This window comes from Balaenoptera musculus, chromosome 20, assembly GCF_009873245.2.
Source record: "Balaenoptera musculus isolate JJ_BM4_2016_0621 chromosome 20, mBalMus1.pri.v3, whole genome shotgun sequence".
NCBI lineage: Eukaryota > Metazoa > Chordata > Mammalia > Artiodactyla > Balaenopteridae > Balaenoptera > Balaenoptera musculus.
In genome coordinates this window covers 18,349,977-18,361,962 of record NC_045804.1, presented here as the reverse complement: position 1 = coordinate 18,361,962, position 11,986 = coordinate 18,349,977, and the positions used below count along the sequence as shown (strand labels likewise).

Here is an 11,986-nt window from a genome sequence, read left to right as displayed (position 1 = left end):
GGGAGCGGCAGATGAAGCTTCGCTCACTCGCCCGCTGGTCCGAGGCCCAGGGATTGGGGACCCCTGCTTTAACACGCCCCCCAGATGATTCTAATGGAGGCTAAAGTTTAGGAACTACTTGCTTATTAGGGCATCTGCTACAGGTTGCAAGCTGGAATCATTTGGGGAACTTTTTGAAAAAAGAGGTGCCCAGGCCCCTTTAAAAGGCCAAATAAATCAGGGATGGGATCAAAATACCTGTGTTTTAGAAGCTCCCTAGGTGACTAATATGCAGCCAAGGTTAAGAAACACTGATGTGGGGACTCCCCTGGTGGCGCAGTGGTTAAGAATCCACCTGCCAATGCAGGGGACACGGGTTCGAGCCCTGGTCTGGGAAGATCCCACATGCCACGGAGCAACTAAGCCCGTGCGCCACAACTACTGAGCCTGTGCTCTAGAGCCCGTGAGCCACAACTACCGAGCCTGTATCACAACTACCGAGCCTGTGTGCCACAACTACTGAAGCCTGCGCACCTAGAGCCCGTGCTCCGCAACAAGAGAAGCCACCGCAATGAGAAGCCTGTGCACCACAACAAAAACCCAACGCACCCAAAAATAAAAAATAAAAAAAACACACACACACAAAAAAGAAACACTGATGTGCAAGGATATTACTTATGGATACTTGGCCAAATTTCTACCTGAAACAAAGAAGATTTAAGGGCTTTCCAAGAGTTGAGTAAAAATGACGCTAGGCTTTGGAGTCAAATGGAACATGGGTTGACATCTTTGCCCTACCACAAAGTGGCCCTGGGCAAGTTATTGAACTGTCATTAAACAAGGATAATTAATGTATATTACCTTGAGTCAATATGATGATTAAATTCTAGAATGTGTAAAGCACTTTGTGCAGGGCCGAGCACATAGCAGGTACCCAACAAGTGATTTGTAGATACTATCCCCACTGGTGGGCCAGTGGAGCACGCTGCAAGTCAAGAAAACCTGAGGGCTGAGCTATACCCCGAGTAGCTATTTGTAACTGCCCAAGTGGGGACAGAGATCTGTGGTAAAACACTCAAAGACAAGCAGGAGTGAAAGAAAATCTTTTATTTAAAAAACAAAAAAAAAAAGAAAAAAAAACAGTGGGCTCTGGGAAGAACAGAGTTAGTCCATTCGGGCCTTCAGTGTCCTCGTGGTGATTTTGTCCTTCTCACTGCAGAGGGAGAAAGTCACAGAACATCTACACCCATTCTAGACTGCAGAACAAACTAGAACAGCTGTCCTAACTCCGGGGTTAACTGTTTTGCCCATGTTACACTAATGTTAGCTTGTTTTCCTGGCCTGTGGTGAGGAAGGGGAGAATGGAGAAATTTCCATAGGTGGAGCCGTCAAGAGTTGGGATGATTCAGGGCTGGAGCGTGAAGCGCTCCAAAGCAGGGAAGGAGCTCCCCAGGCCTAGAGAACAAGTAACTTAGGACGGAGGTGTGAGGTGTCTCACTCCAGTGAAGGGAAAAGATCCTTGGGGTGGTAAATTCTCTGTATTAGCCCCAACCTGTTTTTCACGGTAATTAAGCAGGTTACCCCATAACAAAAGCGTCCAAATGCTTGTTCTGGGAGGTTCCCAATTAAAGCTGTTGGGAGGATACCAGGTTCCTGGTGACAACCCCAAACAAGTAAGAGGGAAAGAGGGTGGCAGTCAGGCATCTGGCTGGGGGGTTGGAAAACGTTCCCAGGGCTCAGTACACCACACAGTTGTGGGTTCCGTGCTGGTGTGAGCTGGGAGAGGAGAGGAGCCACCCAGGATTTATTCTGATCAATCTGCAGTAGCTCTGCTGTGGCTCATCCCCACAAAGGTCCCTGAGACTTTGGGGACAGTGTTCAGGAAGGAAAGAAATGTCTATTGTGAGCAAGGGGAGGAGACCCGGGGACATGGAGCCTCACTGGACAGAGGCCAGGGGAGTCTGGGTAGGCTCCCACCTTAGCTGCCACCCTTAGGAAGCGTGGATTTCTGCTATCCCGGGCCTGCTGCAAGCGCCTTTCTTATTTCACACCTGGCTAGGGGGCTGGGAAGATGGGGCGTTTGTGCAGGAGGGGAGAGGCACGTGTCTGCAAAGCTTCCACACTTCTCCCAGTGCACACTTACACGATGTAGACAATGACTCCCATGCCTGACACTGCATCCCTGTCCACAGCGTTCAGCATGGCTTGTGAGATGGTTTCAAACAGGTGTTCTGGATCCTGCCGACAGAGCAGAAACCTTTCAATCCCCAGAGCCTTGGACCCTCACTTGGTCTGGCTCCTTAACTCTCTCTTCTCTAGGCTCAAGGTGCCCAGCTCTGGCCCCTCCCGTGTCTGGAGTGAGGGATGGTTCCCTGGATGCGAGAAGCCCCCTCAGCTCCTTCTCAGAAGGCAGCAAGGTTACATAAGATATAGTTCAAGCCCTGCACTTCCTCCACTAATCAGCAGTGTGACCTTGAGCAAGTCAATGTCCCTTCGCTAAGCCTCAATTCCTCTTCTGTAAAATGGGGGAAGAATCCCCGTGGCTCCTATGTGCTTTACCAGCTGTCTCATGGACTCTCCTCCTGGATGGCTCAGAGGTACTGCACAACTCAACCTGTCCAACCATGAACCCATTTCCCCCCAAACCTGTTGCATCCACTACCTCCTCTATCTTGGTTGGCTTAGCTAGAAAACTCAAATGTCCTCAGCATCGCCACCTCCCTCACTTCTGTTTTAAATGACCAAGTACTCTAGACTCTGGCTGCCCCGCTCCCCCACTGCTACTCTCTTTGCTCAGGACCTCAGTGCCACACCGACCTGCAGGCCTCTGGTTCCTCAGGTCTCTTAACTGCCTTTGACACCATGTCAAAAGAAAAAGTTCCAATGAGGTATCACCTCTCACCAGTTAGAATGGGCATCAGCAGAAAATCTACAAACAACAAATGCTGGAGAGGGTGTGGAGAAAAGGGAACCCTCTTGCACTGTTGGTGGGAAGGTAAATGGATACAGCCGCTATGGAGAACAGTATGGAGGTTCCTTAAAAAACTAAAAATAGAACTACCATACGCCCCAGCAATCCCACTACTGGGCATGTACCCAGAGAAAACAATAATTCAAAAAGACACATGCACCCCAATGTTCATTGCAGCACTATTTACAATAGCCAGGTAGGTCATGGAAGCAACCTAAATGCCCATCGACAGACGAATGGATAAAGAAGATGTGGTACATATATACAATGGAATATTACTCAGCCATAAAAAGGAACGAAACTGGGTCATTTGTAGAGACGTGGATGGATCTAGAGACTGTCATACAGAGTGAAGTCAGAAAGAGAAAAACAAATATCGTATAATAACGCATATATGTGTAACCTAGAAAAATGGTACGGATGAATCAGTTTGCAGGGCAGAAATAGAGACACAGATGCAGAGAACAAATGTATGGCACCAAGGGGGGAAGATGGCAGGGGGGTGGTGGTGGTGGATGAACTGGGAGATTGGGATTGACATGTATACACTAATATGTATAAAATGGATAACTAATAAGAACCTGCTGTATAAAAAATAAAATTCAAAAATTCAAAAAAAAAAAAAAAGTTCCAACTGCTTGGCATGGCATCCAAGGAATTTCCAAGTCTCATCCTGATTTCACTCTCCTCCTTCCTCTCGCCCCACATTCTGCCCACACTCCAGCAGCCACAGCAAGCTCTCTCCAGTCACTAAAACCACTGGGCCCCTCCTGTACTTCTGACCTTTGCACAGGCTATTCCTTCTGCCAACCAGGCCCTTTCTTTCCTCCTCTTCCTGGCAAACTTCATTTCAACAGGTATTTGTGGGTCTGTCTTGTTTCATTAGACCGCAATAAGCCCTTGAAGACAGACTATCTGGTTTCCCCGGAGCCTGGCAGAGCTGGCACAACAGCCAACCCTGTCAGGTACTGTTCCAGTCTTCCCAGGTGATTTCCTCACACCACCACTCATAAGATATGAGTGAGAAAGATTCATAAGATAGATTCTATTATTATCCCCATTTTACAGCTAAGGAAGTGGAGGCACAGAGAAGTAAAGTGACTTACCCAGAACATAACTAATGAGATGGTAGGTGGATCTGGGTTTCCAACCCAGACAACCTGACTCCACAGCCCATTCTTCTGAGCTGCCCCTAACCCTACACCTTGTTAAATGTGTGTTCAATGAATGGATATGAGAACCCTGTAAACCCAACGTGGGGAATTATTTGTTGTTGTAGCAAATATCTGACTGAGGTCTCTTCATGGAAGGTGCTCTCCCTGGGAGCCAAGGCCCTGGCAGATGGAGTTTCTAGACACCCTTCCAAGGCTCAGCAGCTGTGGCTTTCTCTCCTACCTGCACCATTCTTCCCATTACCTGCCAGGGAAACACATTTTCCCCTGATGGCCAAGGGGTGGGCACCTCAGAACCCAGCCCCGCTCCATGCCACCAACTCACCATGTTGGGCTCCCAGAGGGACTCGCACATCCCGTACATTTGTTCAGTGCAGGTACCACTGACTACAAAGTCATCAGTCACCATGGGGCAGCCGATAAGGTCTAGAGAGCAAATGAAGGGCTTAAAGGTCTTCGGGTCCAATCCAGCAATGACCGGCTCAGTGTAGTAGGGCCCAAACCTGTGGGGGCCAGGAGCAGAGAGAGAAAGGAGCTCAAGAACATTCACTTTCCTGTTCAGGCCTGTTCAGACAAGGCCCCGGCCCAGACCCAGGGAGGAAAGTGGAGGGAGCATTTGGGACAATCCCCTTTCCCCCTCTCCTGGCATCTAGCAATGCTCTAAGACTTTTTCTTCTTTTCTCTGACACTTACCTTCATATCCTCCTCACCCTGACCCTCTCTTCCTCTTCCTTTCTTTGGGAATTCTGTTGTTGTTTTTTTTTTTTAATCTACTCTCCCTATCCTCATCCAAGTCCTATCACCATTCAATCTTCTATTTATACACCTATACCTTTACTGCTTTCAAAAAAGGATTTGAAGCAGTTTGTAGAAAAAACACTGAAAAATAAAACCAAACCGCTAAAACATAATGCCATTTGCAGCAACATGGATGGACCTAGAGATTATCATACTAAGTGAAGTAAGTCAGAAAAAGAAAGACAAATACCATATGATATCACTTATGTGGAATCTAAAATATGACACAAATGAACTTATTTATGAAACAGAAACAGACTCACAGACATAGAAAACAAACTTATGGTTACCAAAGGGGAAAGGGAGTGGGGAGGGATAAATTAAGAGTTTAGGATTAGCAGATACACACTACTATATATAAAATAGATAAACAAGGCCCTACTATATAGCACAGGGAACTATATTCAATATCCTATAATAAACCATAATGGAAAAGAATATGAAAAACAATATGTATATATATGTATAACTGAATCACTTTGCTGTACCAGAAACACAACATTGTAAATCAACTATACTTCAATTAATTAAAAAAAAAAAAGTTCTTCCTATGCACCAACTAAAAAAAAAAACCAACCCCAAAATCAAGAATACAAGACACTCAGACGAAACACAAAGTTTTGTTCTGAGTCTCCCAGCAGGCAAAGCAAAGAAGGATACTCAGTGAGCTGGGTTATTTTCATTGTTTGCCATTAGGAAATAACAGCTTATCAGAAACTTGTTCTAGACCCTGAGCTTTGAGAAGAATCAATCTTAGGGATATTTAGATAGAAAAAACAGAAAACACTCAAAAAGTAATGGCCACTATCCTCAATAGAAACAGTAAGTAAACAGACATTTTCCATGTCTTATATCAGCTCTCAGTAATTTCTATTGGCATGATCTTAAGTTACAACTCTGTAAAAACTAATTCTGGAGATATGGGGATATATGTATATGTATAACTGATTCACTTTTTTTTTTTTTTAATTATTTATTTATTTATTTTTGGCTGTGTTGGGTCTTCGTTTCTGTGCGTGGGCTTTCTCAAGTTGTGGCAAGTGGGGGCCACTCTTCATCGCGGTGCGCGGGCCTCTCACTGTCGCGGCCTCTCTTGTTGCGGAGCACAAGCTCCAGAGCGCAGGCTCAGCAGTTGTGGCTCACGGGCCTAGTTGCTCCGCGGCATGTGGGATCTTCCCAGACCAGGGCTCGAACCCGTGTCCCCTGCATTGGCAGGCAGACCCTCAACCACTGCGCCACCAGGGAAGCCCTGATTCACTTTTTTATAAAGCAGAAACTAACACACCATTGTAAAGCAATTATACTCCAATAAATATGTTAAAAAAAAAAAAAACTAATTCTAAATAAAAAAAATAGTAATTGTAAGGTGGAAGAAGAGGTTGGAGTAGCGTGCTTTGATCTGGCATTTCTCAAACAGATCCCTTGGTATCAAATTTCTCTAACAAATCTTAAATTTTGTATTTTCCTCTCAATAAACCGAAAACAAAGTTAATATAAGAATGTCCTGTACTATCTGGGTAACAACCTTAAAACTAAATACAACATGTCTCAGGGCCTGCGTTTGTACTTCCAGTCATGTTGATATCACGGTACCACCTAAAGGTCAGTGTTTACTTTTTGCTGGCAGTGTTTCACAGAGGTGCTTGGATGGATTCTCTGGGGTCCATGAGAAGTTATTTACTTTAAAAAGGGTCTGTACATGGCTCAATTTTGCAAATCACTGCATTAGCCTATCCTGCTGGAAAATCAATTATTTCAGTTGGGCTTGTAGAGAAAGCTCCTGGTTACAGTAGCTAAGAATCTAGAATTTTCCAGGTCAGCCTCAATGTCCTGTATTTTTGCTATGAGTAAACATGAGCCATTAAATATATACCTAAATGTGAGTTAATCTGTACAACTTTGTAAGACTTCCTCCCTATATCTGAAACTAATATTGTAAATCAATTACACCTAAATTAAAAAAAAAAAAAGAAAACTAAAGACCTCTCCCCCTACCCCCATGAACCAGTTTTAAAAAATCTTTTGTTAAGCCTTTCTCAATTTGGGATATTGATAAACATGGTTACTACATATGGCAGACAATTCATAGCTGAAGATATTAACATAAACCTAAAAAAAAGGTAACCATTTGTTTTGTTTATTTTTTAATAGTAAAAAGACAATAATATTGCTCCAGGTATGGAAATGGCAAAAACTTAGTTCTGAAAGCTAAAGAGTACTTTTGCAACTTTTCTATAAAGTCTAAAATTATTTCAAAATAAAAAGTTAAAAAAAAAAAGGACAGAAAAAAAGCTTAACCTGTCTTCTTGCCACCCAGTCTTTTTTTTTTTAAATGGCCATTTTTAAAATTTCTTATTGGAGTATAGTTGCTTTACAATGCTGTATTAGTTTCTGCTGTACAATGAAATGAATCAGCTATATGTATACATATATCCCCTCCTTTTTGGACTTCCTTCCCATTTAGGTCACCACAGAGCATTAAGTAGAGTTCCCTGTGCTATACAGTAGGTTCTCATTAGTTATCTATTTTATACATAGTAGTGTATATATGTCAATCCCAATCTCCCAATTCATCCCACCCCTCTCTACGTCTGTGTCTCTATTTCTGCCCTACAAATAGGTTCATCTGTACTATTTTTCTAGATTCCACATATATGCTTTAATATACGATATTTCTTTTTCTCTTTCTGACTTACTTCACTCTGTGTGACAGTCTCTAGGTCCATCCACGTCTCTGCAAATCGCACAGTTTTGTTCCTTCTTATGGCTGAATAATATTCCATTTTATATATGTACCACATCTTCTTTATCCATTCCTCTGTTGATGGACATTTAGGTTACTTCCATATCCTGGCTGTTGTAAATAGCGCTGCAGTGAACACTGGGGTGCATGTATCTTTTGAATTATGGTTTTCTCCACATATATGCCCAGGAGTGGGATTGCTGGCTCATATGGTAGTTTTATTTTTAGTTTTTTAAGGAACCTCCATACTGTTCTCCATAGTGGCTGTATCAATTTACATTCCCATTTGCCACCCAGTTCTGCCCAGAGGTGGGTGGGGAAAGTACCCACAGGGTTCTCCCTTCAATTTCATCCCAGCTTCTGCACTGAATTCTACAGTTAGGGGCCCCTTCTTTTCTCATCATAAAGTCCTCAAATGTTAAAAGTTAACATACCCAATTCCTAGGTTCCGTGTATTCCAGAGCATCTAATGACAACAGAATAAGCTCTTGGGTAAGGGTGGCTCCCGGCTGGGAGACGCCAGGGCACACTTTGGTAGCGTTAATTTTGTTTCCTGAGAGCAACTTCACTTGCTGTTTGCATTCCCTGCCTTCTTCTGAAGTAGCCCTTTCTTTCCTATTTGGTTGTTAGGTCCACAGAAAAGACCCAGAAAATAAGGATACTATCCAGCAAATAAGAAATGAGTCAACGAGGAGGAATCTCCTTCCTGGGTGCCCCCTCCACACTACTTGCCCAATCAAAGGTTTCTGCATTCCCCGTGTCCCAGGCTACATTTCTACTCACCGTTTCTCATACAAGAGGTTGGCCACCATGCTCATGAGAGTGTAAGGCTTGATCTGCCGACCTTCCTTCAGCTCATACAGGTTCAGCCGGAACTTGAGGCGCTGGGCACTGTGGTAAAAGGAGAAAAGTTAGTTAGTAAGTCATTGCTGAATGTCCCCTGGTGTCCGCCTCATGGAGGTCAGGAGGTGCCTAAGGAGACACACAATCCCAGCCCCTGCCAAGAGACTCCTCCCCATCTGCCAGTGATTTTCGTACCAGAAGTCCAGCCTCACATCCGCTTTTCAGTCTTGTCCAACACTTCTACCCATAAACATGCCACTCTGCTAACCTTTTTTCTCATACTTTTTTTTTAGGGTGAGAAAAGGGGAGTTAAGAAGTGGATTCTCCCCCCCCTTTTTTGAGGAATAGTTTATACAGTACACTCTGGGCAGGAGTCTGCCTGCAGACATAGTGATGGCAGCTTACAGTAGAAAGAGCAGTGGACTGAGAGAGCTGACCTGGGCTAAGCCTTCATCTTACCACTCAATTTTTCCATCCCTAAGATAGGGACAAAATAAGTCACCTTATTTTGTGAGATAATGTATGGGTGTGAATAAGCAGCAGCTGCTGCACTAAGGGACTGAAAGGCGCCTAAGAAAGTAGGCCACACCTCCTCCAGTCCCATCTCAGAGCCCAGGGATAGGCCCTGCAGGGAACAGACCAGTGACACACATGCTGCAAGCAGAGCAATGAGTAACAGGACACCAGAACAAAGAGCCTTAGACACGACCTAAGCTTCATCATACAGGTGAGGAAACTGAGGCCCAGTGAAGTTAGCAATTACTGCCCACAAACATGCAAACTCGGTGAGAAGAGGCTCCTGAAGAGAAGGAAATAGTGTGAAGGGAACAGCAGTGACCGGAGAGAGGAAGGCTGATGGGGGCCTTCGTACTGACAGGAATGCTAAGCTATCGTTCTCTGATTCCACCAACAATGGAAAAAAAGGGCTGGTTGGGTTAGATTTCAGGAAGAATTTCCAAAATATATTGTTCTTGAGACTTTAGAGAGGTTTCAGGGAAATGAGAGAGAAAATTTTCTGACAAGCTCCCACCCACCTTAGTGAACTATCAACCTTCTCAGAACAAAGTCTAGGAACTGCTGCTCCTTAGGCCACCTGTGACCACATCTTCCCTCTTGAAACGCTGACCCTCTTTTCCACTGGCCTCTCTTCTTCCCCAACTGCTGAATATACAGTTCAGCTCTGGAGCTGCAGCTTATTTTTTCCCTCTGTATATTTTGTCTCTCCAGAATCTGTTCCCATAGATTTAACAGATCACCAATGTCTATCCAGCCCTGAGATATAATCTCAAGACCCCAACTGCTCAGAAGATGTTTCTACTTGGCTTGCCTTGTCCCTTTAAAATTGGTATCAAAATCAAAGTCATCACCTTTCCCCTAAAACCAGTCTTCCCAATTCCTATATCTCAGTCAACATGCTCAAAACAGAAATCATCTTTAAAACACTTCTGGAGTGCCTACATGCCAAGTACTAGAATAGATACTAATAACAAATAAAAAAGACACGAACCCCGACTTCAATGGTTAACTCTTTGGCCTCACAATATCCAAGTAGCCACTAAGGTTGGTCAGCAACAACTCTCAGAAATGCCTTCCTTTCCTTTCCCACCTCACCACCCCATCAGAACCACAACCTTCACACCCGGACCATCACAAGAGCCACCTATTTCATCTCCCAGACTCTCCCTTCTCTCAGAGAACCACTGTCAACTAGGTAACTACTCTAGCAGTTAATATGCACCAGCTCATTATGGGTTAGTTATCTTTCTGTATGCCTGCCTTTTCTCCCAACTAGACCTGAAGTTCTTTAGGGGCTGAGCATGGGCTTTGGCCTCAGAGATTGGGATCCTGGGGGTCATTCATTAGCTTACATCTTGGGCAAAACACTCTCTATGACCCTCAGTTTCCTCATCTGCAAAATGGGACAACAACATGGTAACGTGGTTAAGAGGATTAAAGTCCATGGATGTAAGGTGCTTTCCACAGTGTCTGGCACAGAGTAAATGCTGCTAAGCTGGTTAGGACACCACTCTATTGCTTACGGTGTTCGGCAAAGGCTCAGATTCATTGATGTTGTTTAGTAGATGACTAACACCCACGCCACTCAAGCCGCTAGGCAAGAATGGTCCAAGAAGAAGCCTGGGTGTAGGCGGGGACCCCCGACACTTACACTGTCTGTACGTCGGTGGCGAGCCCGGCCAGGCCGATGTACAGTCGGTCGCCCATGGGAAAGATCTTCTGGAAGTCCGTGGTCACCATCTGGGCCTGGATCCCGAAGCGCCTGTCGGCAGCGATGGCCACACAGTTCTTCCCCTTCATGGCCATGACGGCCCCTCCGTTATAGGACATAATAGACTGAAGCAGACAGAGCGGAAGGGCTCAGCGCGAGGGGCCAAACGCGGCCCGGCGCAGCCCCTGATTCGGAGGCTCCTGTACGCATCGTTCTCCACTCTGGAGGCGCCTGGATGCCCTTAACTCCAGCTCTGAGATTAGCGCTGTGAGGCTGCGAGGAGCCCCATTCCCTGCCTCGGTCCTCACCGCGGTCCGCTCCCCCTTCAAACTGGAGCCGCTTCCTTCAATCGACCACCAGGCCTCTCCGCCTCCCCAACTCCCCATGACACCCCTCCCCATTCCTCAATCCCTACCCCGTGTCCCTTCTCCTTGCTCCCCACCTCACCATGATTGCGGCGTATTAGGACCTCCAATAGCCACAATTCCAGCAAACCGGCTATGGGGCTCACTGCGCAACCACTCTCGCTGCTTTCTGTCTATTGGCTGGGAGGCCGACCCTTCCGGAACATTTTGGCTTCCTATTGGCTGTGCATCTTTGTCAGTCATCAGACAGGAGTTTGGTTGAGAAGCCAAAACCAAGGTGAGGAAAGCGCAAAGTGAAAAGTCACTCTCAGTGCGGAAGAGCCCGGCGTCGCGGTGCACGCTGGTATAGCGGTGGACTCAGTCTCTGGGCGCAGGAGACGCCGGCCGGAACCTGCGCCCACGTGGGCTAGTGAAACCCGAGATAAGGGCTTTTGGCTCCAGTGAAGGGCCACGGGGTTGGTTAAGAGCACGCTGTGTGGGTCGGGCATATTACTCATGAAGCTTGTTTCATTTATTCATTCCAGAAATCCTTACATCTGTTGTATGCCAGGCACCATGCTAGGCTCTGGACATGCACTGGACTAGAGCTGTGCCTAGTATTTAAGAGGTGCCCGTAAAGTGTGTATTTACTCTTGCGACGGGGAGGGGCACAGGGAGGGTGTCGCGGGTATTCTGCGGCTGCAGGGGTTGGGCTGCAAAGGGGACGTTTGGAAGCCGAAGGTGGTTCTGCTTTGGCGGACTCTCAGCAGGTCGACTTCACGTATCCCCAATCTCAGATCACCCTAAAGAGGTACATCACGGGCTTCCCCAACTTTAAGATCCAGAGGAGGCAGGCGACGATTTCCGCCACCCCCAAGCCAATGGAGGGGAGGCGAGCACGTCCCGCCT

At 45.9% G+C, this 11,986-nt stretch overlaps 1 protein-coding gene across 1 annotated transcript; it reads right to left on the bottom strand.

Annotated features, from left to right (window-relative positions):
- Positions 1-1,071: 1,071 nt before the first annotated feature.
- On the bottom strand, positions 1,072-11,260 carry PSMB3 (proteasome 20S subunit beta 3). Its single transcript, XM_036835776.1, has 6 exons — positions 11,181-11,260; positions 10,674-10,858; positions 8,447-8,554; positions 4,448-4,625; positions 2,123-2,217; positions 1,072-1,192 (listed from the first exon to the last, which is right to left on the bottom strand). The coding sequence occupies exons 1-6, from the start codon at positions 11,181-11,183 to the stop codon at positions 1,144-1,146; spliced, it is 618 nt and encodes a 205-aa protein (XP_036691671.1). The 5' UTR covers positions 11,184-11,260; the 3' UTR covers positions 1,072-1,143.
- Between the last annotated feature and the right edge of the window lie 726 nt (positions 11,261-11,986).